We start from the raw sequence: 27697 nt of genomic DNA on the forward strand, positions 1-27697 counted from the left end.
AGATGGTTTAAATGGTTTTGAATGCAACCCGGTGGTGACATAAAGTTTGTATGGTCAACGTGGAACGTGCGGTGATTTTGAACATTTCTTCCAGTGATATGATAGTGCACAGAATAGACTAATGAGCTAATATCGAAGTAACAGTGTATACATCTGAAGAAAAACACAAGGTCACGCGAACACCGTCTAGTTGCGAGTTCAAATATATGAAATGATTTCAGTACTTCAAGCTATACGTATGAGTCATGTGAACATCTAAAATGACAAATTCTAGCAAATCTTTTCTGTAGGCGTTCTAAATTTTTTTGAAGCAGTCATACTAACACTGTTCCAGATCACTAAACAAAAATCATGTTTTGGGAGTACTATTCTCCGGTAGAGCGCAAATAAGAGATATACACTCGAAAAACTTAAGCTAAATCGTGAGATTACACCGAGAAGGGCACATGGTGCGTCTAACGTGACGACCTTTTTAAAAGTAATATTTGGCTTTTATCCCAGGTTTTTTAGCGTCGATTCACTCGTAGAACAATTCACTAGAACTCGCAGGAGAAACAACGCTAAGCTCTGTCTTCCGAAGATGTTCATTATGTCGCCCTGAAAGCGCCACCTTACAATAAAAACACGCAACAAAATCTGCTCACAGACAAATCAAACCCATCTAGTCGGCAGACATATCTAAAGCTTAAGTCTCACTTACCAATCACAAAACAAGCAAAATATATCTCCGCATAATCGGTACTGTGACAAATTGCTGGGATTATCAGAAAATAAATGTGTTATATCAAAGAAAGAAAAAAAGACAAAAACAGGAGGGACTGTGGCTTCGGGCCAGGCCATAATAAATCGCAATGCTATACTAAATTACAACGCCAATGCCAATGGAACTTTACAGCTTGGCTGTGCATGTGGTTGACGTCCGAAAAGTGTAGCTCCCAACCGCATCTACGAAGGAAACCCGACGTTTCGAAACCTACTCGGTTCCTTCTTCAAGAGTGTCTGAAAGCACGCGGAGCAGCAGCAGCCCTTAACCTGTTCGTTATCAAAAAAAAAAAAAAAAATAAAAATTAAAACTTTTTTTTTAAAGGTATGGAGACGGTCATCTCTTCAGCTTTCTCGTCAGGTCACGGAGGCCATGCGCGTACACAGAGAAAGCAATGCGTCCAGGGACTCGTTTAGGCTTCCTGGCGTATGCTGGATTTTCCACGATTGCAAAAAAAGTGTTCTTCGGATATTTGGCTTTGTGTCCACCACGTGCGCGTTCGCGAAGTCAATGCGATGGTCTACTAGGGTATCGCAATGTTCGGCGATGACACTGCGCTCACTGTCAAACTTCCGCACGTCGTTCTTGTGTTGGCGGATTCGCCAGGGAAAGTTCTTCGTCTCGCCGATGTAGGTGGCGGGCCATATTAATCGTATTCACGCCAGTGAATACAATTTGAAACTGATACATAAGGAGTTTCGCTGGAATCACCACTAAAACGAAATGAATGCCGGAACCAGTCACCTCCGCATACATAAAACAAACTCACGGCCTCCTAAAAAAAATGACGGAGAGAGCGATAAAAATATTTTAAAAAGTGCGTAGCGTCGACATCCCATCGGTCAGGGCTGACCCATCACTCACCATAAAAGCGAGTTCGCGCCACCAAGAACGGATCGTGCGAGGCGCCGCGCACGACGCGTAGCCTTCCTATTTAAAACAAGCGCGATTCTCGGAACCCAGAGGAACGAAGGCGCGCAAGCCAAAATAAACCCGACTCGTTCGAAAAAAGCTTCGTAATAACAAGGGGGACCCGAGAGGGCAGATGGGTCGGCCGCTCTGGATCCAGAGACGATCAACTTTCAGGCTATTATCCTGGGTTCCGTCATGGACTCGCTCGCCTCCTCTCTTCACCGCTCCACCTCCCCCGGACCCTTCGAAAGGCCGTGCTACTACTTACTCTATAAGTCCTGCCCGACAATAAAAAAAAAGAAAAAAAAAATCGGACCCCCTATATTTGGAAAAAAAAATAGAAGTCCGCCTTAGATAAAATGCCGAGAGAGGATTGGTCTCAACTAACGAAAGCACAAGAAAAAAGAAAATGAGAGAGGAGATGTCGACGCCATAATAATACATGGCTGCTGACGCTTTTTTTTTTTTTTTTAGGTTGACAATCTGAAATGAGTTTTCTAGAGACATGATTCCTCGTGAAAGATGTATTGTAGGTACCGAATAATGAGTGGAACGATTTCTAGCTTGTCATGGGGCCATCTTAAGTTATGCACTCATCTAAGTTGAAATTCATGGCTCAGGACAGTTTCCATCTAACGCCTAAAAAAAAAAAAAGGTTTAATTTTTGGGTTTGCACGGAAGCACGCGAGGGCTGCTATCGGCCGCCAACAAACCGCAAGATGGCGGCATCGCCGTCTCGGCGTTGTATAAAGAACCAAACATCGCAGGCCCACCGGCGACACGGACGGGTCAAAATAAAGACTGACGAAGATTGGTGTACACCCTTGCAATTATTCGTAATTGTTGCCGTTTACGGCGGCAACATTTGATCTCTTTTCTGGTGTCCTTTTATTAGTATCAGACGCCAACCAAACACACGTACAAATGAAGGTTCCACTAAACACCCTATCAAACCTTCGCTACCTCTAAAAGGCAAACAACTACAAAAAAAAAAAAAAAAAAACACAAAAAACAGCTGCTTTTTGAAATCGCTAGTGCCACTGAGTTACAGGGTACGACAGACAGGACAACCATCTCATTCCGATTTAAAGAAAAAAAAAAAGCCCTCAATGGAGACGTACGCGAGTCCTTGAGAACATAAGGAAGGAACGCCACGGTTCCCCGATAAGCAACGAGCACGATGAAGCGCTCGATAGCTACGCGAAAACGAATGACCCCCCCGGCCATGCTCAGCGAGAAAACAACCACAAAAGACGCACCGCCAACGCCAAATGAGCAACGGGACAAACACCCAGTCATGGCGATCACGCAAAAGCCACTGCGCTGGCCGCAGCCTCTGCCTCCGTCCTTGCGATGTATTAAAGGCAGAGTCGGGTAGAAGCGAGGAACGATGCGATACAACAGCTCGATAACCGACCAGCGGCCCAACCTCCGCCCCCTACCCCCCCCCCCCCCCCCCCTTCCCAAAGCAACAACTGCAGCTCGCAGAGGGGACAGCATTCCATAACCGCATATTGACTGTTACGAAACGCGCCCTCTTTCGCGGCAGCCTGTGTAGCCGGAACCGGTGGCGGCGGCAAAATGAAAGCAACGGCCATTTTCGGAGGGTCCTTTTCCTTTCCTGCCCACTTTTTCATCTCCGTACACCGAGTGTTTCTCGCGTCCCCTCCCCCCCCCCCGCTCCCCCCAATGCACGCCATTTCCCATCTCTCCAACGTACCCGGGCTCCGAACGGGCCCTCCGCGCGTTCCAAGTATGCAAATTCCTCGTGGATGAAAGGGAGAATCGGGAAAAAAGGAAAAAGAAGCGCCTCGTTCCCCCAAATGACCGGGACTGCCTTGTCTCTCACTAAAAGTATTAGTCGCCGTCGTGCTTCGTACGCTCTTCGCGATGAAAACTTGAAGTGCCTGCGACCGACGGCCACACAGAACAGGCTCCGGTTATAATCCATTACAATGGCTGCTTTGGTGGTGGCCCCGAGGCAACGTGCGACATAAACTTCAATGCAAAGGGCAAATGCAAGAATAAAAACAAAAAAAAACAAAAAACAAAAAAAAAACGCAACTTTTGATTTTGGTTGGCAACTGTGGACGTTATTCGAAAAAAAAGAAGTTGATAATGAATATTATCACCAAAATTTATCTCCAAAATCTTATAATGTATGTAATGCGGTATTTAAGGAGTGAACATTTAAATTTGTTTTCAAGACATTAACCAGTGGTTTTGGGCGGTGAAGTACAACATTGTTCATTACTTTCCCCTCCACGTTGTCATGTCGTGTCAAGTGATGGCATGATGCTACGTGACCTGAAGTTACGTGACGTCAATATCCCCGATAAATTTAGCGGGAAAATGCACGAACGGATGGATGGACAAATAAATGCCTGGGGAAAGGGGCGGGGGGGGAAGGGGGGGGGGGGGGGGGTTCCATTTCAAACAATTCTACGCTTTAAAATGCACCCATAGCGTCAAGAGCAGAGACGTCGTTATGAATACTCTGTAGAAGCGATTCGGTTGCCGATAAAAACAATTGTCCCCAAAGCGCCTTTTACTAAAACCGTCGAGCGTCTATAATAAACGGAGCTGGTGGTTAACTCGGTTCAATATATGTACAAACACGGCTTTCCGCCTCAGTCGGGAAAGAGGAGAGCGCCATCTCGACGAGGAGGAGAGAAATAAATAGCAGCTTTATTCATTAGACGCAGCGCTCAAAATGAGCGGTTTTCGGTCTACTTTTCGGAGTGGCGGCATTATGCAGCGAAGACGGTCAGCCGAGACCGCCGAGACAAGCGCGCGCGACGCGAGAAGGGACGATCGCCCACGCGCACGCTCTCGACGTCGCTCGTTGCGCAGCGCTATCAAGAAAGGCCCCCGTCTCCGACTGACCCTAGAGCGATGGCAGGAGGGGAATCATGGTAATGGCACCCCTAGCTGAGCCGACCGAGCGCCTCGCTCGCTTCGCCCGTCGAATTGCTCTTTCGAGAACGACAACGCGCCTGGCGAGTTAAGGAAATCAGGGGAGACGGGAGTTGAGGAAAAAAAATGACGCTGAAAGCTGACGCGCTCGAGCGGAAGTGCACAGTCTAAAGACGCCCGTCATCTGTCTCCGGTGGTACAGTGAGGGCACTTCGCTTCATCCAAATATTCAAACTGAGACGCCATCCTAATCGTGCAAGTCGAGGATCTAGGAAGCAATTCTACAACATCGGTTCAGACTCAAATCGGTCTACTCCGCAAAGGCTTACACGAGCCTGCGACACCAACTGCCATGATTTTCTGGGAATTACAAGACACGAGGAACGTGCTCATTCTGTGCATAGAATATGAGAACAAATGAAAGAGGCCCTATGGTGCGCCATCAGCGGCCCTCCTTACTTCACTGCTGAAGATATCTGTCTCCCATTAGAGTAACGCCGCTGCAGAGCGTACCGAGCCTTGCTCGACAATTTGCAAAAGTCAGCTCCACTCCAATGTCTGTGGACGGAAACATAAAGACAGAAGCGAACGCAGCAGTGTCAGTCACCCTAAATCTTTTGTGTTGTAATAGGGACCACAAGAAAGCGTTCCCTCTATCTCTTTGGTCAACCTTCCATCTTCCCTTCACCTAGCGGGTAGTTAGTCCCTCAATGAAGGCTTACATTTCTCCCGACTATCTCTTTTTTTTTTCCCCTGCTCAAAATATAATTCGAGGAAGAAACCAGTGAACTAGACGACAAAAGGGGAGAAAAGGGACTTTAAAACCCGAAATACCAAGAAGCGAGGCGGGCAACGCGTGACTGAGGGGTACATCCCATCCTCGCGTAACCTGGATTCCTCTTCGAGGCTCTTCACTGTCAGCCTAACGGACAACTCTTTATTTTAATTTTTGAGTATTAAAATATTCCGGCTTGGGTACGAGACTGTTTGGTGGTCTACGTGACGTGTGTTGAAATTGCGGTGTTCCATAAAAAAGCTGCTGACATTGCCGAAACCCCCAACATGCGCCCGGCGTGTGTCCCCTTCGCCTCCCAAAGTAGCGGCCACGTACGACTGGAAACATTTGCTATCGTTTCGTGCCCTACTTTTTCTAAGCAAAGGCTCCCATCGGTTCCCAACGCTTGTTTAAAATCAAATCGGACTCATTCTTCAATAAGACATATTAACAGCAACACGTTTTTATGTCATTCGAAGTGCTTGTGGGAAGCAATTAAACAATAACTTCATTTGTTGAGGTGGCGAGTGAGGTCCGAGAAAGAACGACCTGAAAGCTTCCGTACCTGCAGATCTCAATTGCCTTTATCCCTCTTAACTCTTTCCCTACCATGGACTCGACGCTGGGCTCGTCCACGTTGATTTCGGCTCCAATACGCTACCATGGACGAACTGGGCTAGTCCACGTGTTTCTAGTGAGCTTTACCGTGGATAGATGGCGCTTCACGGAAAATAGAAACATGGTAAATTTCTGAATTTGGCGATAAATTGTTCCAACGCACGCAACAGGGGACTTAAAAATGACGGCAACATCTTCTGGACGCTGAGTTCGTAGTGACGATCTTGCATCGAAATTGGGGCAAAAACGAAGATATCGTGACGTCTCTTCAGATTCGGAAGGCGAGGAAATGAATCTTTCATCGGACAGCAACAGCGATGCAACTGAGTTATTGGATTTTAGTTCAGACGACTTCGATTTCGATGAGGACATCGTGTCGGCGTTTCGGCATTGGACTAGAATCAACGTAAAAAATCCCCCTCCTGCCCCTCCACATTTTGGGTTCACTCTACGTGCAAGCTGATGGGAACTGTTTGCAGTATTGCAACACCCGGCCTGAACGTCCATGTGCAAAGTGACGTGAACTGTCTGCGGTAATGCAGTGAAGCCGAACTTTAGTCCCCCCTTTTCTTTTGTAGTGTGTTTAAAGATTTCTCATAATATAAATATTTTGGCATTTGTTTTTGGCTTTTGTATTGCATATTAAATTTATGGGGCACAAAAAAAAAATCGATATTTTCAGACCTTTTTTTTTTTTTTTTTCAAAACTTTTGAGGTAGGCAAAGGGTTAACCATGTTGAATAAACCTGACACTGGGGCAGAAATGAACATATAACTCAACGGAACAGAAAAGGGCAGGACGACGTCTCAGGTTTATTCAACATGGTTAACATCCACCACCTCGCCTGCACCCTTACTATATTATCTGCATTCTTCTTTTCGTCGGTTACCCTTTTTGTCTCCTCTAGCGGGAGAGAAACTTGATCGTCTCTAAGGAAAACGAAGTGGGCACGGTCGTTCTCGCGTGCAGCGAGCTGTGTGGCTTTGGGCGAGTATACGTTAACGTTTTAACCGCGTTGGACGAACCAGGCTCGCTCGCGGCTTAGTTTATGGCTAAGCCAAAAGATGACACCGCTATATTTGTTTCTCTCATTTTATTTTTGGCTAGAAATCTGATTTTGAAGGCAAAGACTTTAATAATGAGACAACAATATTAACCATTTTTAGTTTTCGGAAATTTATGACCCTCGAATACTTAGTTGAGGGTCATAACTTTCCAAAATACTAGAAACGGTGAAAGGGTCAATAAACTAACCAACCCGGAAGTTATGAAACAGCCAAATCGGAGGAGAACTGATTTTTCGACAACCGAACGGTTATGATTAGGGACTGTTAGCAAACCGTTACCCTGTTCCGCGTACCGCACTACCGGAGCCTTTGAAGCGTGCCTTTTTTTAGCGCGCACCCGTGCGACCGCAGGGCGCGCGCTTCCCAGCATGCATCGAAGGCTTCTGTAGTGCGGTACGCGGAGCACAACAACGGTTCGCTAAAAGTGCCTAATATCAAAGCGAATGCCGACCACAGAAGAAACTTCTATCTTGCGCGAGCTTTGTTGAGCCTTCAGTAACTCCAGTACGTTTAGAGGCCGTCTGACTGTGCGCTTGGGATGACTACCATAAATAATTAAAATTAGCCGTTCCATAAGCGTCGCTCTCGCCGACCAAGCCTCTCTGAGGCATCTCCCAAGTCGCGTGCCCGCAGCTGAGCGCGAGGACCGATACGATCCGCTAAAACTCCCGAAGAATAGCGTTTCGATGCAGTGAGGAAGCTACGATAAGTTGCTTCAACGTAGCCCAAATCAGCGTTTCTCCCCGTAACGTGCTCTGAAAACAAAAACCGCGGGGGGAAGAAAAAAACCACGAACAGAGACGAGTCTCTCCAACACGCAAAACGCCTCGAGGTCACGACACTCGCGACTAGTCCTCTTGCTATCCGACAGGACACTTCGGTGTATGCCGCACGTCGCAAGAAATAAGCAGAAGAAAAAAAAGATATGAAAGAGGCACGAAGACGAAGAACGAAGGAAGCCGAACAGGAAAGGATATTTTTTTCCCAGATTGTTTCTGTCACAAGAGCGACTTTGGGGAGGTTGAAGACAGTTGTTCCTTTTTTGCCCCCCTTCTTTTTGTTTCATCCCGACGAAAAAGCCACTTTCTTGTCCTTCGCTTTTCTACTAGGAAGCGAGGAGAGCGGCGAGCGCCAAGTGAAAAGCGTGCAAAGCGGTGGCGGCTCAGCCTGACAGATCCTCCCCTTGGTCACCGCGGCCGGGGAGAGTCTGTTCCCCCGATATCACGGTATCGATGTTCGATAGCGGCAGCGGGCGTGAGGAAGAAAGTACGCCCGCTTCGCCTCAAAATCCCCCTCCCATTCCTTCCCACGTTCGCCGTCGAAGCACGGGCGGGTAAAAACAAAAAGGAATAAAAAAAGGTACGGCCGCTGTCACCGTTGCGCCCGTCGCGTCGTCCGGAAACCGCCTAGCTGTCCGTCCTCGAAGTAGGAACGGGTACTTCTCACCATAACCTGGCAAAAGGCCAAGGCTAGGGTCAAAGTGAGCCAATCAGCGCGACGGTAGAAGGAACGTGACTAGACTATCTGCATTGTCACGTGCTTCGCCTCCGTCGCTCCGATTGGCTGGAGAGGGGCCATAGCGTTGGCTCCTTGCCAAGTTACGGTGAAACAAAGCATAGGAGCTCGGGCATGATGTCCGTGGGTCTTTCGAGGAGTCGCTGCAGGCGTTGCGAGTCGAGACCAGGGAGCGACGATGACGCGTGACATCTATTGTCGGGGTAACGGAGGATGACGTGCTGACGTGGTCTGCTTGTCCGGTTGAGCCATCGGCGTCCAGCCAGGGTCCGAGATGCGAAGCCGCCCAGCTGTGTCCAGTCGCCTTCGTGTTTCGAACGCTGTATTGAGTGCATTTCAGGGCTAGAAAACGCCTGACTGAACAGGCGATGGCGCGGTTCATCTCACGCAGTTTAATCAGCACGTTGGGTGTGTCTTTAGACCGTTTGGATGACGATTCGGTTGTTTCGGTCGCACTTGCCTCGGGCTAAGAAAAAATTGTTTTCGGGAGTGAGAGATAAGCGCCCCACGAGTAAACTGGAAATAGGAACCGGTGATTCTTTCATTCGAGTTGTTGGAAATGAAATAGCTAAAAAAAATAACAATAATAAAAAGGAGGAAAGCGCAGAAAGCATATTTCTGCTTTTTCGTCTCTTTATTATTTATGCGCGAGTATTTACCAGTTTCACAATTTATCACTGCCCCCCCCCCCCCAAAAAAAAAATACAAATTTTTTTTAGCAGACCCAATTTTATGATTCCGAAGTAAATGACATGTGATTGGCGCCCAACAAATGTTTCACAAAAAAAAAAAAAAAAATAATAATAAAAACGCGTGCCAAGTTTTCTTTTTTTTAAAGTGGAAACACGAACGTTTATGGCACAGGCAGGCTGGCAAAAGGGGAACGCTACTGAAAGTTCTGTAGAAAGACGACTAAGCAGTTGTAAAACAAATGTGTCACGAAAATAAAGGAACAAGCCTCCTCATCTCTTCCCCCTTTTCCCTAATGCCAACAGAAATCCACAATAGTCCCGTCCCCTTCTCACATTCGTCTTTTCTCGTGTCAAAGATAAAAGTGATAACTACAAAACTAGAAAAAAAAAATCACTGCTGCAGCGGAAATCGATCGGTAAACTCGCCCCCTTTTCTTCTGCAAAAGAAAGTAAAACGAGAGCGTATATATATATTCTCAAAAAGCACACAAGGACGTATGCGAAAGCCACATTCTGGGAACCGGCAGGAATCAATAATTTGTAGCCTGACATGCGCCGTTAAAGTAAAAAAATCAATTACGGCGTGCCTTTCGCTGCCGTCCCTCGCAGGATGACACGGCTTCGCAACTCCTAGGACCAACGTCAAGCTTAATTTGGGAACCACTCTATAAAGCTTAGCCAGGCGTCCCGGTCGATCGTCAGCAACTCCTTTTTTTTTTTTTACTTTCTTTTTTTATATTTTTTCCCCAGCCGCAAGCAAACCCGATCAGCGCCCCGCTGATGCAATCATAGCGCACGGGTCCCCTGAAAACTTGCCAGACTTTGCGCAGCTAAACCGCCGCGAGGTTTTCAATCTGTCAACTGGATAACCCGCCTCTACCGCTGTAATGATGGACAGTTGACACGGTTAAAAAATAAAAAAAGGACGATGTTTGTGCGTCCACTTTTCCACCGTGCACGCAACCAGCCAATCAATGCACGCATTCTGGATGGAGAACGGAGCCCAGCGAATTACGCAGCACACAAGAGCGCTTAAACTCGAAAACGCGTTTCGTGGTAAAACATTAATCGTGTTAAAAACGTCATGTTCCGTACCACACGGACATTTCTTTTAGAGCATAGCGTGCACTGCCCCAAAAGTAATTAGATTACCATTGCAATTGATGCCGCTAAGATTAATTTCACTACGTTATCCATGAATAGACCTCGAAGGTGAAAGATAAGCAGCGGAAAACATCTCTAAAAACCTAATCGAAAATAGTGCGAATATGGGACCACGAGAACGTAGCGCCACACTGGTATAAAACAAAAAGCGGATCACGTGTAGCTATTTAGCACGCGGCAATGGCGAATACACAGACGAAACCATACTTATAATATAAGTGCAGTAAATATCCTCGCCTTTTATTATACAGCATCGAACGATTTCCGCAGGTTCCATGTTTTTTGCGGGTTTCGGTTCAATTTGCGCGACAAGGGTTCTGGAAACGCAATCGTTGTACCTAATATTATATTTATAGGGTGCGTAACATTGTCGCAAGTTGCCGTCTTTATCTTTAATAAATTCGAGCGTCCTAGAGCTTTAGGGGCCGAATCGATGTTGCTTTTAGCAGGACTCTCAAAGTCGAAGAGATGGGCGAGAAATATCTATCTCTTCGCCGCTAAATGTGGCAGCGGAAAGAACCGCGGGAACCTCGAAAGCAACCCGGCTCCAAAGAAATGCAACAATCGGCCGTCATTTTATTACCCGGAAACAAAACCAAGCCACTTCCATACGATTACTACCGAAAAAAAAAAAAAAAAATCAAACCTTACGACATCAACACACAAAAACTAACTGACTGTAAGAAATTAACGAGCTGTTGACGAAAATGGTTTCTTCGCAAGCAACACGAAAATCATTAAAAAAAAATTACTTCAGCATGTCAGCGCGCGATCGTTTGAAACCATATCGAGAACGTACTTCACTAAAATAATAACAATACATCAAATCGAAGGAAAATGGCGCTCGTTTCTGGGGCTTCTCGGCGCGCGGCGTTGCCAACACCGACCTCGCATACTTTGCTTCCCCCTTTTTTTGCGACGGGCCGCAGCGGACGCTACGAGCCATCCTCAGCCAATCCTGCGCGGAGAACATGTCACGTGACTACGCGCGTCGCTGCGTCTCTGCCAAATGTCACATGACACACTACATGGAATGGGCTCGGATGGCTCGTCCTCTGCGGTCAATCGTAAGGTGGAGCCGGCGTCTACGTAGACCTCCGCAAAAATCACTTTCTGCGCGCTGGCATATTTGTCTGCTGAGCAGTGGAAGGCCTTCTGAGCATGCGCTGTTGCTCTACTGCGCGGTATAGACTCAGAGCACGCGTCCACAACTCAGTGACTCGGCATTTTTCGCGCGGGTGATAAGCGATAAAGAGGTCTATGGTGGTCTACAAACTGCGGTAGAGGAGGAGACGAAAGCGTCCTGGGCGTCAGAACACCAAGATCCGGACGGAACGATTAGAGGGCAGACGCGAAGCTAGCTGGCGTTGCCTCTACTCACTCTTTGAACGCGCTCGAACGCCAAAAGCCGGCGTCTGGCGTTCGCGCTTGAACGCGCTGGAACAGTGGGTAGAGACGCCACGAATGTAGCTAGCGTTTCGTCCATCTAATGATCATTCCAGTCAGAGCTCAGAGCTCCGGCATTCCCCCGTCTTCTCTTTCAGCTTCCGTAAACTCCTTTCATCCCTGAGCTGGCAGTGCAGTAGAGGCTAGGCGCTCGCCTGACCGACGAACCGTGTCCCTTTGATCGCCTGACCCCGCTATCTGCACGTGGGTAAGGGCAAGAGTGTGATCACGTGGCGAAAGAATGTGCGCTGCGATTGACGAAGCAAGAGGTAATCGTGTACCTGAAATCAAACATCGTCTCAAATACGTCGCATGCACGGTCGGAGTCGTGTATAAAATTCCACTTTTCTCGCGGTAAGGTCTATAATGGCATCGATGTTCGAGCTAGCGAACACTCCCTTGACGTCCAAGCCACCGGGTCGCCTGGCAGTTGATTCCAATAAATGTGGTTACACCTCTGTTTAAATATACTAAAATATTAGCGAGATCTCCACAAATACTTACAAGGAAATTTCGTGATTCGGACATATTACATTCGTATATACGGCCCAGATGTTTGCGTCAGTGCAGAGTCAGTTACCATGCGCAATGCAGATTTTGAATGCATTCGAGGAATGGGAACGTATTTGTGAAAGTTAAGGTTAGGGTCTTACAGTTCTTAAATTTGTTAGATAATCTGTAACGCTTGGTTTTATTTTTTCGAATGACTGCTAGGAGTGAGTCTTTTTTCTCTCTCTCTCTCTCTTCCCCCCCCCCCCCCCACACTTCATTTATTTATTTTACGCTCAGGACCCTAGGGCATTACAGAGGGGAGAGGTAAAAATACAAAAGAAACCAACAACATAAAACAGCCGAAAAGCAAGAGCTAAACAGTCGGGAAAACATGGTCACTAACAGTGGATGCACTGTCAACAATCGATGTAAGAGATAAAGGTAACTGATTCCATTCTGTCGTGACTCTAGTGATGAATAAGTGAAAACGTTAATTATAGTAGCAAGATGGAGCCCACACTTGCTCTGGTGTTCCAAACGAGCTGAAAAGAACTATGTTGGGGTTAATAACTAACTTCAGAGTAGCGGGTTCTCATGACAAATTTTGTGAAAATGCAAATGCTAGTAATTCTACGACGATGTGCGAGACTGGGTAGAAGTAAAATGTTTCTTCTTATTGATGTGACATTTACTGTACGGTTAGAATTACTCAGGATAAGACGCCCGGACTTGTTTTGGGTGGATTCGATTGGGTCCGCAAGGCAAGTGGTATCGGGAACCAAGATGGAGGCCGCATATTCAAGCTTAGAGCGCACTAATGTTTTATAAAAAAAAAATAATACTAACGAAGATGGGACAAAAAAAAGTTACATTTAAGATTCCCAAGCATATTAATGACGTAAGTAACATGTAAGTTTCAGGGAAGGTCAAAGCTAAGGATGACACCTAGATACTTATAAGAGTCTGCGAGTTCAAATAGTCTGTTATTAAGGTTATATTTATGAAGAAGCAAAAGCTACTTTACGGGTTATGTGCATTAGTTTACATTTTTTTATGTTAAGTTCCATTGACCAAAGTCCCGGCACTCTTAAAGAATAGAGTCAAAATCCCCCTGCAATTGTTGTGAATCAGGGTCGTTAGATATTATTCGGTAGTTAGCGCAGCCGTCGACAAAAATCTTATGGAAGAGGAGACAGCACTGGGCATATTGTTAATGTAGATTAAAAAAAACAAAGGACCTAAGACAGACCCCTGTGGTACTCCAGAAGAAACAGATGTCAGAGTAGAGTTAACACCCTGACAGGTAACAAACTGCGAACGATCCGTTAGGAATGCTACCAGCCAATAAAATTCGTAGGGGTCGATGTTAAGTTTACTCAATTTATGAAGCAGACGTTTGTGCGATGCTTTATTAAATGCTTTAGAAAACTCAAGAAAAATGCTGTCCACCTGACATTCCTGGTCGAGAGCAACATGAAAAGAATTAGCAATACAGAGTAGCTGTGTTTCACAAGAAAACGTTTTTCTAAACCTATGTTGAGCTGAGGAGAAAAAAAAAAGTTGGATTCAAGGAAATTTACAAGCTGCGTGAATATGATGCGCTCGAAAATTTTACAAAGAATGCCAGTTGGTGAAATAGGCCTGCAATTGGGAGTGCTTGTCACCAGCCTTGTGCAGAAGAATTATTTTACCAATTTTCCAATCATTGTGTAGTGACCCACTGTCGAGTTACTGTTGAAAAATCCTCGCAGGGAGAAGAGAGAAGTACTGATTAGTTGATTTGAGAAATTTAGAGTTGATTTTGTCTGTACCAGTAGCTGAAGACAGCTTAGCCCATCTAGAAGTTTTGAAACTCCATTGGGATTAACGATGACATGGCTCTTAAGTGAAAAATGTCAGCACGATACGTCGGAACAGTGTTGCTGAAAGGGTAAGAAAAAGACCCATAATGAACACTTCATTAAAAATTGCGGCACATAGAGATTCATCAATGTGAGCGTTATCTAAGGTCTTAAGTTAAATCACAGTCCGTACGTCGCGGCAAGACATAATATTTTCAAACTGCCGATGATAATTTTGAAGCACAGATGGCAGCACCTGGTTAAAATAACTTACACTTTGCGTCTCTAATCGCATTCTTATAACATCCTGCAGCATTTGAGTATCTTTTGCCAACGAACCGGACAGAGCGTACCTTTGGCGGCTCTATTTAGGTGTTTCTTTTTGTTCGAAAGTCTTAGGAGGATTGTGTTGAACCATGGTAAACTAGAGTTAACAACAATCGGCTTCAGAGGAATGTACTTTCAATAAGAGTGTAAATATTTTCCTTAAAAAGTGCCCAGTTGGTCTCAACCAGACTTGTGTCTATCTCAAATATTCTGCTCAAAATACTGTACTTCAAATACATTTTGAAGTATCCTGATATCTTGCAAATACTTTTGATCGAGAGTATTTTATACTGTTTTTAATTACATTTCTGGGTATTTTGTACTCGTTACCTAACTAAATTTTGACATTCCCCCATTTTTTCCAGTTTTTCGGTATGAAGTAGGGTGGGCGTGGCACGAGCAAACGTGAGCATTCGAGCAACCATCTCCTGTTGCTAGCTCCGATAAGTTAGGGTGACTTAGATTGCTCTCGCAAAAACATCGCTTTTGCGCTGATTATGACTCATATTTCAGCCCAAAGTCTGTACCATGAAGGTTTTCCATTCGCCTTCCCGAAGGCATTTTTGTTTCCTACAGTTTCCCTGAAACAATCCTCAAACAAAGCAGGCGGTTTTACGGAAGTAAAGATTGCCACACTGAGGCGCAACGCAGAACGGGAAACGACCCCCGACAACAATGCAGACTTCAGTGTCAAGAAAATAACAAATAAAAGAAAATGAGAAGTGGACACAAAAAGAAAACATTTTTTTTGGTCGTCAAGATGGCATTTATTGCTCTCGCGAACACTGTTCGTAAGCGAACGTTGATAAGCAGAGAACAGTACAGGAAATAAAACTTCATGCAGGATGACCTCACAAAATGCCACCAAAGTGTCCCCCAAAGTTGATTGCCTTTCTGAAAGCAACTTACTTGAAGAAGGTGCGACCAGTGCCTTGGCTATTGCTCTCTTTGTCGTCCATTCACTCATTTCCGTATGCCAAGTTCGTTCATAGTGAACTCCCCATAGGGTTAATATGGATTGTAGTGAAACGATGCGTCTATGGTACGCCGCAGGTCACTGTAGCTAAAGCGACCTGTTTTTTTACATTCGTTTTTGTCCCAGAAATGTCTTGTAACATGTATCAGTTTTATCCCGCTCCTTATAGTTGGACTGCATGGATCAAATAACCTTACGATGTTTTTTTGTTTTTTTTTTACCGTTTTGTAGTTGCGTGCTAATAAGTCATTCTGGTAAACCAAATTTGCGGAACTGTATAATTGTGTTTATCACTGACGTCGATATAAATTACGCAATGCGGAAGTACTTTCAAAAGTAATTGAATTAAATCCTTATTGTTTGTACTCTACTCAAGATACTTGACAGTGAAAGTAGCTTGAGTGGCATTTTAAATACTTTCATCGAGTATTTGTCCATTGGTCTGTACAGAGCGCATCGAAGACCTTTTAAAATAAGGATCCAAAAAAGTACACAAATCCCAATTGATAGCATCAACATTCGCTTTAGTGTAGTCGCTAATTATTTGTTTCGCATTACTGGCACAACTTAACGGAGTAGTCAGTGAAAGAAGGTGCAATGAGTGATCAATAAGACCAGGAAGGTAAGAAATCGGACCAATCGGATTAGGTACAGTAATCGGAACGAGAGCTAAAATGTTTGACGCAGTATTCGTTATCCTTGTTGGCATGTCAACTAACTGAGCACAATGGGGTTCAGATACAAAATCTAAAAAGTTAGCGCACTCAAATGAAAAAGGATCGGTGTAAGGGCAATGTTGGTCTAGTTAAAATCACCTAATAACAGTGAGGCTTGCTTTTATGCATTGAAAAAGATGAGAAAGAAAACAAAGTCGTAAGTAAGCCCTGCGTTCATCTTTCGTCTACTGGTCCTTTTGTCTTTTTTTGCGCTGTTTTCTCCCGTTACCACGTGGTCACGCTTCGCCCATACCTACGCGCAGAGAGCGAAGTCAAACGATGAAAGGAGGCCGTTGATTGGTCCGGCGAGCCCGTATCTTCCAGCGCGCTGTGAGGGTTAACGGAGCGTAGTGGGTGGTTTCGAGCGGAGCAGCAAGGGAGCGAAGAGCGCGCGTTGTGGCCTTTGAAGGCAGTCCAATAAGGCAGCCGGCGCCGAGTTCCGAGGGCCCTCCTGTGTTTGGCCAGGGATTAGAGCGGGCCCCGGCAGCTGGGCCCTCGCCGCGTGTCGCCCCGGGAAGTCGAGGACGTTATCAGCGCGCCGGCGAAAGTACCTGGGCCGTAGACTGACGGCGCAAACATCCCCCCCCCCCCCCCCTCCCAAAACTAACCGCTCGCTTCGATCGCGTTCGGTGCTCGGGCCTCGGGGTGTGTGATTGTGGACGCGCTTTCCCGCTTACAGTGCTGAGAACCTCCCATGGGGAGCGTCAAAGCGGATTCACACATTTGCGTTTGAGCGAAACCGAGTCCGTTGTGATCGCTCGTAACCGCCTACGACGACAGAACACGCCGGTACGCTCGCGCCATCTATCAAGAGGCCTTCGAACTTCGTACAACGAGACTTCTTTTAGCGTGCGTGTGAGGTCAAGTCTACCCAATATACATAACAAAAAGGCTGCATTTAAAGTTCGCAGAATTTTTTCAAACCCCCAAAAAAGTAATGCGCAAATAAATGAGGAATTATACGCAGACGGTAAATATTCTGGGGTTAGCCGATAGATGGAGCCAGTGTGGTCTAACGTTGTAGGCGCTCATAAGCGATTGGCAACGCACTCGCTTCATCCAAACGGAAATGTGCGAATCGGCGCTTCGCCATTGGCTGGCGATCTAACTATATTAATGGCAGCGATTAGTTCTCCGAATGATCTGGGGGAAAGCAGACTCGCGGGTTTTATCTGGAGTTTGTAGAATATTCGACAAAAAGGGAATGCAAAAATTTGATTTATAATTAGTTTAATAACATTTCGATACCACTCCTAATCAATCGGGTCAGGGCAGGGATAGATTAACAAACTAAGCAACAGGCGACAAAAAAGAAAAAAAAATTTAGAGAATAAAGACGTCGGCCAACGAAAACGCCCGGAAATAAATGCCCTGCTTTTTGGGGTACTTTATTTTGTCGGTTTTGCGGTACTTCCCACGACCTTCCGTCGTAGCAAAACGAGCCAGCCTCGTTTCTCTATCTTTAGTCAAACGTCGTTCTCAGTCTTCTCCAGCGACACTTTGGTACGTCGAGCACGGTGATACTCGACGCGTGGCCGCTGCCGTTCAGCTAGGTCCCCTCCAGTCCGTTTCTTCCTCTTGCGAGGCAATGTGAAGAACTGCGGAACATCCTGGAAGCGCCTCGTGCCGCGACCCGCGCATGCACGCGATATCCTTAGGAGAGGGGAATGGCACATGCACCTCACTTTCCCACGATCCCGGCATGCGCGCGATAAGAGAGGGCGGCACGTGACCGCTCTCTCCTGCGCATGTGCATGCGCTTCGATGTGACGACTGGAATTTTTCAGGGGGGGGGGGGGGGGGGGGTACACTTAAAGCGATACCACGTGAGGGATACTGAACCAAAGAATTTTGTGTTCATAATAGGTGGCGCACGTCCTTTCTACGAGCCAGCAGCCGCCGGTGTGCGCAAGCACTCGCAACGAAAATGACGTCAAAAACCTCCTTTTCGGGCCAAAAGAGAATAAAGACAGGCTTTTCATCTCTACAAGTGAAAGCTACGTGCTTGTTAGATCAATTAATCGCTTATCTTTTACATCAGACACCACTGTGTAGATGAAAAACTTGTCTTTATTCTCCTTTGACCCGAAGCCCATACATTTCACTATCATCTTAACCTCGAATGGAGGTCTTTCACGTAATTTTTGTTGCGTGTGCTCGCGCACACCGGCGGCTGCTGACTCGTGGAAAGAACGTGCGCAACTTATTATGGGCACTAAATTCCTTGGTTCAGTATCCATTTTAATGACATAATACCGCATTTAAAAGTGAGCAGCACTTCGGTCAGACCTGACAAAAGCGTCGTATACGTAAAATATATACATACAAGAATCACGTGGTCCGTACCACTATGTGTCACGTGATCACGTGGTTGGTACCACTATGGGTTACTTGATCACGCGATGTGACGTAATGCCTCGCGATGTCACGGTGGTGACGTCACGAGCGAGCGTACGTCTTTGTCGTCGCTCGAGAAGGCGTCCCCCGCTAAACCGTACGATGTCGCAACATACGCCAAGCATAGAATGACTAAAAATACACGCTGAAAGATGGCATTCAATATCGATTCGTTAGCACACACTATGCAGTGTACTGTGTATGCCCCCGCGACGACGTCTATGGCGGCGTCTCCGCGCACATACTCGTAGATACTGAGCAATTTCGTAGCGGAAAAAAGGTCACTCTCGTTTTCCTGATTCGTATGCGAGCCTCGATGAGAACGGCCCAACGAGAGCCTCACAAATCGAGCCTGTGCACCTGAAAAGAACAGAACCTTCCCACACCACCACACGCACACAAAAACAAAAACGTAATGCCATACAAAAAAAAAAAGGGGGGGGGGGAGGAAACGAGGGACCCTTTAGTGTGTATGGTGGGGCGTATAACTCACGGTCCGTCAGCTGCATGCAAACACGCGGGTCCCCGCGGTCGCGTGGCACTTTGTTGGCGTTCGCGGTTTTACGACGGCGAACCTCCAAAGCCCTTTCGAAACAAGGAACGGGACATACGCGCTTCGTTATCGCGACGCCGCCGTCCGAGAAAAACAACACACACAAAAAAACTGGCGCCGACCGTCCGAATTATGTCCCAATTAGGACGCGGCAGTGGGCATGGCGATTCGTTTCGGTTTATGTCCTCGTCCCGTTTGATAGATGATGGCCGGTGTGTGTGAGTGCGTCTGGCCCTCCTGACGCTCCTCCAGCCATGATTGGGTCCTCGCCGAAACGACGCCGGTCACCGATTCTTGTTTTCCTTATTAATATTATGATTTCGGGACACGGTTCCCGTCGCTTTACGGCTGCGTCCATCGACGCGTTCCACAAAAATGCTCCCGCGTTCGCTCCTCTGCGGGGCAAGCGAAGAAGATATCACTGCGCATGACTAAAGTCCCGCTCACCCTGTTAGCGCATGATACAAAAGACAGTCTGATGAGGGCGGCGGAGAAAAGCTCACCGGAGAAAAGCTCACCGGAGACAAGCTCACCGGAGAAAAGCTCGCCGCAAAACCGGCAGATGCGGACAAAAGCTCACCGGCCTTTGAGCGGATACAGAGAAAAGCTCACCGATCTTTTTAACTTAGCAGATTCTGCGTCAAACATGGCAATTTAACAGAATTCGGACTCGTCACTTCATTAAAAATATGTATTTTTTTTTTTTTTTTTGTAATATTCTTGAAGTTCATTGGGCATGTTTACTAATTTCTCAGAAATCAGCAATCACCCATTCTGTATATTAATGACGCCGGAAGTATAAAATCAGAACATCGTACACCGGTCAAAAAGACAACAATATGTTGACAGCTGACAGTGCGCTGTCGGCAGCTGTCAGATAAAGCGGTTTGTTCTTTGCGAGCTCATGTGAATAGCGGTGTGTGGACCGTTTCAGCTCCAAATATTGTGTAGTGCCTAATAAATAAGTAGATGTTTGTTAATGTGATCAGTGTCGGCTACGCTGTTTTCTTTCTGTTAATTTCACTAACAAACCTTTCGTTGCAAGAACAGCTTCGTCCTGTCGTGTTTGTTGTATTCACCCCGTCGTCGTCGTTTGAGCGGTTTTTATGATGTAAAACGGTTAACGACTCGTCCTACTCGCTACCTTACAGGAGACTACTTATGTAGGTCACGAGTAACAGTGGTGCCAGTGTGCAGCTCTGAAGTAGCGAAGCGCACATGAAGGCACCCTACTCTGAAGGTCATGGGTGGCTGGCCGTAGAAGGGCACTATCACGCAAAGGCAACGCGTGGAAACACCAGCACGAACGGCTAGAAAACGCGCATGTCCGTGGAAGAAAGAAGCAAATATCTTATTGACTGTTTTATCTGGTTTTCAAAGGTTAACAAAAGCTTCAAAGAGAATTTCAGGCACCGCGTTGTTGCGCTATCACTTTCAGATTTACGGTTTTGATTTTTAGGTTTTTGGCAAACATTACTACTTTACGAACTTTTTCCTGTTCTTCAAGTTCATAAAGTTTTCAGTTCGGCTTTCGTTGCCTAGAGAGTAAAGGCCCGTTCAGACAGTTTTGTTTGACTGCGTTGCGTCGAGAACCGAAAGCGAGTCACCGGCAAATCTGTGCTTCGTATGAAGCGTGAAAGCCAATTCAAGGAATCATCTTGGCAAGCCACATAAGCAGCAGGGACGTCCTGGTTTCTCGCAGCAGCAACGCACTCAAACGCAGTCAAACGCGACTGTCTGAACCAGGTTTAAGCCACCGAAAACACTCGCCCGCATTTATTTTTTTTATTTATTTATTTTATTTATACTACCGAATTTGGGAGCAATATACAAGAAACGACATTTTCTTTTTCACAAAGCTGACGAATTTTAATGATAATAAATTGATATATGTTGCGCATGGTTTCAACAGCCTCCATATAAAAAGAAGAAAAAAAAATCAGTGAGCCTTCCTCCGCATACGCTCAATGGCCGGTGAGCTTTTCTCCTCATCCGCCGGTTTTGCGGTGAGCTTTTCTCCGGTGAGCTTTTCTCCGGTGAGCTTTTCTCCGGGATTCGTCTGCTGAAGCCTGTTTAGTCCTGGTATAGGACACGGCCTTGGCACGTTGGTCGTACCAAAAATTGGCAGCAGACAAGCTCGCAGGCTACCAATGTCACGTGTAAAGCAAACATGCTCACAACACGTGCGACGGGTGTGCGCAGAGAATTTTGTCATCGTGTCAGCAACCTACACCGCGTGCTTTTTTTTTTTTTTGGTGTGATGTACAAAGAGTGTGGCTGCTGCTTCTAACAAGCTTTGTTCGTTGTGACGGTCAATAAAACAGAAACACTTGCGCCTCTATCGGATGGCCAAACTGCACTGTGCTGCCTGTATGCATGTTGTGCATGTAATTCCAGACAGATCAAAAGAATCCGTGTAGTTTCTCAAGAGGCCTAGAGATTCAGGATACAGTGATAGACAAGTTGATAGGGCAAACTTTCGTTACCCGTGGTACCCTTCCGTGTCATTTCTTTATTTATGCTCTTTGCTACTTTATTGTGCTTTGCTATCGGGCAAAAAAAAAGAAGAAAAAAGGGGGCACTCACCGAAACGCAGTGTTGTTCCCAGGGACAGCGATGTTGTCGGAAAAGCGTCGCGGGCGTCCCACAGCGACCTGGTAAAAGACCTCCAAGTGCTTCGTTGGCCGAGATCGTATACCATTCCAGCGCTGAAAACGCAAAAAAACATGCCGATAAACTTTTTTTTAGTCACGATTTTTACACGTTACAGCCCGGTCGGTATTTGCAACACTGGTTGCACCGCTAACCAAAATAGGGTTCCTTTAAAGTGTTGTACCGTCTCCTAAAACTACAGTCACCGAGAGAATAAAAACGGAAGGGAAGAATGCTACTTTTCCCGCTTTCCACTCAAACTTCAAGGGTGCACGCGCAGCCATGCATGGGAGAACCACGGTGGGGAGAACGCAGGAGGCCGCGGGCATTCGAAAGAGACGTCTTGACGTTCTCATTTCGTCGGTGATTACAGGGTTTATTCACTGGACGCCATAATTGAAGGGACTGTTTAGAGCGCATGCTCAGACCGAGCTCTCATTTGTAGGCTGCTAAGACCGGCAGTCTTGATGGTGTAGAATGCACGTTGCAAAGTAACTGTGGAAGCTCGCCGTCAGCACGCGCTCAGTGAGCAGTCGCGCACACGTGACTTTAGCGCACACAGCTCTATGGCGACGAGGTGATTCAGTGGCGCCCTTTTTTGGTTCCTATTAGTGACGTCACGACCAAGATTATTAGAAGCAAGCGCCAAGTTCGATGTTGCGTAAAAAGTGCCGTGGAAGCCTAGGCATCACGTTCTTCAATGAACATTGTCGAAGTTGAGAGTTTGACTTTGCACTTATTTCTGCCGACGAGAGCGAAAGTAATCCTACTCAAGACGTCATTTGGCCAATCGTGGAAGGCCGATCACAGCGACGTTTTTGGCCGCACACGTCGCCAATAGCTGTGATGCACTGTGGTGTGGAACTTCATGACATCTACAGGCTGGGAAACTTTTCCAGCTGGTAGTAAAATAGGAGAATAAAGGGCCCGTTCTACGTGGCACTCAGGAGGCCTGCGGTCCTTCGGTGGTGTCTGTTTTTTTCTCCGCTGACCAGAGCAATAGCGACAAAAACACACACGACTGAATCATATTCTTCGGGAAGAAAAATGGCGTCCTCCTCTTTATTCTGCTTTTATACGCTGATGTGCTCCCCCCCCCTCTTTTTTTTAACCCCCCCCCCCCCTCCAAACAATAAATCGAAAAAAACATTTTCTATGGCGCCTGTAAGATAATGTTCGTATTGTTAACAGCACGGTGTACGCGCATTTTATATGGGAACTTCAATAAACGGAACTTCAGTGAACTTGTCAAGTTCCCTACACAGCACGTAAACTAACACTTCTAACCCAACTTAGACGGTGCGCAAAAATTGGTCTCTCATCGTATCGCGCTGCGATTTGATACAGGGGTGCGGCTAGGTGGTGGAGCATAGAGCAAAAATAGGAACAAATAAACTTGCATTGTCAAAAAAAAAAAAAAAAAACAACTAAATAATAAACAAATGATCTGTCTCGGGCTATCTGCCACGGCATTCGCAGACGACTTCATGGCCGGGCTCGTCTAGTTTTATGTGCTGCCGAAAGATGGCACAACGTAAGAGCAGACTTGTACGGTACTCATTACAAGTAATCAAATTACTTGTAATTGATTACTTTTTGAAGTAATTTTGTATTCATTTGATTACTTTTGTTTTGTAGTAATCACAAGAGTAATTTGATTACTTTTTAAAGTAATGGAATTACTTGTAATCATTACTTTTTTCCTAACCCCCCCCCCCCCCCCCCCCCAACCCCTCGGCCAACCTAGTCACGACTCGAGACACGAGACGTCTCCACTTTATCAGCTTCTAAGCTTTTGGAATCCGAGAGAATAAAGGCATTGTTGTCGAGCCCTACGAAAGGAGGTCATGCTCTTTGTTTGGACAGTTCGCAGAGTGGTTTGTTGGAACTTGGATTTCGGCTCGGTCTGTCAGGTTCGGATTCTCGACAAAAGCCTTTCAGTACGAAGTTCGATGGTTAATGTAGAATGTTTGTCTCCATTAACTCTTCATACAGTCCACCCCTCTTATATATTAAAAAAATAACTCTAAATCCTGGTCAAAGCACCTCTACACTCTTCTGCCTCCAAGATAACCAAAGCCATGTAATGTAAATGCTAAAGTGTGACTATAAATGTGAGCTCTAAGAATTCATATCCTTTGGCAGAAGTGACAGCCGCTGCCGGATCATTATCTTAGTGGGAAACTCTAGGAAAGAAAAGGCGCCACACGGAAGAAAAGGGGAGAAGCTGCTCCTTTGTACTAACTTAGAGCAATAAGCCACAAAGAGCGCAAAAGCGATATCTCCGGAGCTAGATATAGGTCACCGTAGCTCAGTGGAACTAACAGGATCTAGCGTCCTTAGCACGCACTTCAAGAAATATTCGAGCTCGCTCTACCACGCCCATGCATTATTACACCCAAAAAGCCTGAATACGGGAATCCGGAAAGGGTGGATCGAGATTATGAGTAGTGCAGCGCTTCTGTTACAACCAAGGAGGGATGAAGGCGTTCCCGGGTGAATAGCTCGGAACTTAGAAATTTTACGGCTATAAAACACGATGTTTCAGTCGTGTTTTACACAGAGATGGCTCATGCTAGGGAGGTCGGTGACGCCGTGTCTCCGTGGCCGCAGCTGGCAAGCTTGCTTGTGCTGAAGGAAAAGCGAGGTGATGGCAACCTCACATTTCAGTGTTTACTTTGTAAGCCTAAAGAAAAGCTCCTGTCTTGTTCTATGGTGACGAACTCGAACCTGCGGAAGCACGTAAAGGTATGTTTTATTAGCCGTGCATGTCCGCAGTATGTGTGTGTTTTTTTTTTTTTTAATTTATGTATTAATCACAATCGTTCTTTTAGAGTCAACACCCCGGGAATCTGGCTGACTTTGGGAACTCTTTGCGGAAACGGAAGCTGTCTGAAGCTGCTTCGACGTCCACGCCGAAACAACTTACCCTCAACTTTGCAAGCGGGCGGGTGCCTCAAAAGCAGCTGGACAGCCTGATTGTGAATTTTGTTGTAGATTCCCTGCAACCTTTCTCTGTCGTCGAGGCTCCCAGTTTCGTTAAACTTGTGGATACCTTGGCCCCTGAAAACACGGTACCAACACGGAGAATGCTGATGGCGAGAATCGACGATAGGTACGAAGAGATGAAGACAAGCCTGCGGAAACCTTTCGACGAGGTTCCTTACGTCACTGTGACCGCCGACTGCTGGACATCGTTCCGACGGTAAGCCTCTTTAAGATAACATCGTGTATTCCTTGTACGTTCTTGTCGCATATCCAGAATATTCGTTTCAAAGCTATATGCGTGGGTTTGTATTTGCTGGTCTCTGTATTTAAATATAAAAGTCTCCTCATGAAAGCTTTTGGTCCGGCGTCCTCGGCACAGTGCGGCTGAAATAAATTCAATTCAATTATTCTCACTTTAAAAAAAAAACCAAAAAAGTAAGCTGTCGCGGAAACTTTTTTTTTTTTTTTTTTAAATTCGGTGATATAAAAGCGCTGATACTGCTAAAATACGTAACTAGTTTAAGAGACATAATATGACCTTAATGTTCAGACAATACCAGTATTGTCTACTGGCGATTAAGCTGGCGGGTTCTTGTTTTCGCAGTACAGTTTATACAAAATATTTTTTTTTTTTTTTTTCGCAGGTGCTATCTGGCAGCGACAGTTTCTTGGCTCGAGCCGGCTTCCCTGAAGAGGAACTCTGCAGTACTGATCTGCCAAAGAATGACGGGCAGCGTCACGCACAAGATTGCAGACCTTCTTCTGGAGGTTTTCAAGGAGTACGGCCTTCAAGGAAAAGTCACCAAGGTTGTGACCGACAATGGATCCAATTTTGTAAAAGCCTTCAGGTAATATTTGCCGCATGCAGTAATAGCGGCCTGTTATTTATTGATCAAAATTAATGATAGAATTGCAAAAGCGCTTGCTTAGCACATCAGAACAATTCCACGCATATACCTGATCATGACAACAAGCAGACCCACTTTGTGAATCCAATATAGCGTTCAAATTCCACCAGCAAAGTGTATCCGCTTGTTGCCGTGGTTCAAACGTTCAAAAAGTAAACGCAGGTTGTTCTTTTGGGTAACTATTATTTTTTTCATTTATAACACAGGGTGTTTGGCGAGCCTGTTCAGCCTGACGACCTAGAGCCTTCGGAGCAGGACGATGAAGGCCTGGAGTTCGTGGAGGTAGCACCCCTGCTTGAAAACGTGGACCAAGGAGAGGCCCGACTCCCCCCTCACCATAGATGTGCTGCGCACACCCTAAATTTGGTGGCTACGACCGACACCGGAGCAGCGGAGCGTCACGAAATCTTCTCGAGACCTTTTCGCTCCGTTTTGCGGACATGCCGCGCCTTGTGGAATAAGCAGGGACAGTCGGCGGTTGCTGCCGAGACCATCCGACGCTTCTGTGGGAAGGCATTAATAAGGCCCGTAGCAACGCGGTGGAACTCTCTCTACGATGCGCTAGAGTGCACTCTCAAGAAAAAAGGGTGTCAAAAGGTGTATTCTTACACCCTTTGTCCCATATAATACACCCCCAAATTTCAATTCGACATACAGCGCCCTACGGTCGAACAGATGGCCCGAAATTTTAGGAGGGGCTTGATAGCCGTGTGGTACAACTTATTAAAATAGCTAATGTACGTTTTACTGAACACGAAAAAAATAATCCGGGTTTTCTTGGCCCTACTGTAAAAACTCGGTGTTTTCTCTATGTGGTCTTCGACACGTACTTTAGCTTTTTAAAATGCTGTACCATACGGCTATCAAGCCCTTCGTAAAATTTCGGGCCCTCTGTTCAACTGTAGGGCGCTGTATGTCGAATTGAAGTTTGGGGGTGTATTATATGGGACAAAGGGTGTAAGAATACACCTTTTGACACCCTTTTTTCTTGAGAGTGTGCGTGCACAAGTTGGATGCTGAGGGCAAAGACTTCGACGGGTTATGCAGGACCCTACAAGTTCCTCCCTTCCAGCGTCCACGTGACCTACTCTTCATAGACGAGTACTGTAAGGTGAGAGTGCCATATCTATTATTTCTACGTTTCACAAAAGGAGTTGAATTTATGACGAGGGATCTGCGTATCAATACCGTAAACAAAACATCCATACTGTTAACCTTCCCCTCTATTGCATTTGCAGGTCATGAAGCCCCTCGCCTGTGCGATTGACGTGGTTCAAAGAGAAGAACACATGTTCATGGGGTACCTGCTGCCAACGATCACGGTACTCCAGCAGCGGCTCAGCCATCTTCTCCAGGCGGGCCTAGCTTTCTCCGCGCCGCTTGTGAATGCTCTGCTTGATGGAATCCAGAACCGGTAAGTTTCTGAAGAAGCATAATCTGCTTCCACTTTTTGCGGGACGGAACTGTGTTAACCTATCAGATGCGATACTTTCTATTTACAGGTTTGGTCCCCTGATCAACGACCGGGAGCTGTTGCTAGCAGCCATTGCGCTCCCCCGGTTTAAAGTCGGCTGGGTTCTTGGCGAAGCCAAGCGGCAGGAGCTAGCTCAGCTGCTAAAGGACGAGCTGAACCGCCCATGCTACGGAGGATCGCCCACCGGCGGACAGGAACCTCCCGCTGACTGCGGAGGTTCCCCTGTTGACGATTTCTTCGCTTTTTCGGCGCCAAGATCGACCCGGGACAGTGGGGAAGTCTCACGCTACCTCAGCTCTCCGGACAGTTCGACGGAAATGCTGAAGGAGTACCCCCGCCTACAAAAAGTGTTCATTAGGTTTAACACTGCCCTGCCATCTAGCGCGCCTGTGGAGAGGGTGTTTAGCGTAGCAGCGGACATCCTGACCCACAAACGCGGGAAAATGAGCGACTGCAACTTCGAGCGCCAGCTTCTGCTTAAATTAAACAAGACATAAGTGTCTG

The 27697-nt window shown here is 46.3% G+C and overlaps 2 protein-coding genes across 2 annotated transcripts in view; one reads left to right on the forward strand and one right to left on the reverse strand.

The window, feature by feature from the left end:
- LOC8040786 overlaps window positions 1-27697 on the reverse strand; it is a 741318-nt gene that overhangs the window by 493735 nt on the left and 219886 nt on the right. Inside the window, exon 3 of the mRNA XM_042294075.1 lies at window positions 21758-21879. The gene's annotated coding sequence lies outside the window, so the exon portion shown is untranslated. The remainder of the gene's footprint in view (window positions 1-21757; window positions 21880-27697) is intronic.
- LOC121838170 lies at window positions 24389-27517 on the forward strand. Its single transcript, XM_042294250.1, has 8 exons — window positions 24389-24571; window positions 24658-25028; window positions 25456-25659; window positions 25926-26308; window positions 26715-26830; window positions 26958-27133; window positions 27222-27409; window positions 27501-27517. The coding sequence occupies exons 1-8, from the start codon at window positions 24389-24391 to the stop codon at window positions 27515-27517; spliced, it is 1638 nt and encodes a 545-aa protein (XP_042150184.1).

Source organism: Ixodes scapularis, unplaced genomic scaffold, assembly GCF_016920785.2.
Source record: "Ixodes scapularis isolate PalLabHiFi unplaced genomic scaffold, ASM1692078v2 PGA_scaffold5__190_contigs__length_132052651, whole genome shotgun sequence".
NCBI lineage: Eukaryota > Metazoa > Arthropoda > Arachnida > Ixodida > Ixodidae > Ixodes > Ixodes scapularis.

Excerpts from the sequence above, each read along its gene's own strand:
- LOC121838170 (XM_042294250.1), top strand. The coding sequence starts at position 24,389 with ATGGCTCATGCTAGGGAGGTCGGTGACGCCGTGTCTCCGTGGCCGCAG. Across the intron at positions 25,660-25,925 it reads AATTTTGTAAAAGCCTTCAG|GGTGTTTGGCGAGCCTGTTC; the intron begins GTAATATTTGCC and ends TTTATAACACAG. Across the intron at positions 26,831-26,957 it reads TCATAGACGAGTACTGTAAG|GTCATGAAGCCCCTCGCCTG; the intron begins GTGAGAGTGCCA and ends TTGCATTTGCAG.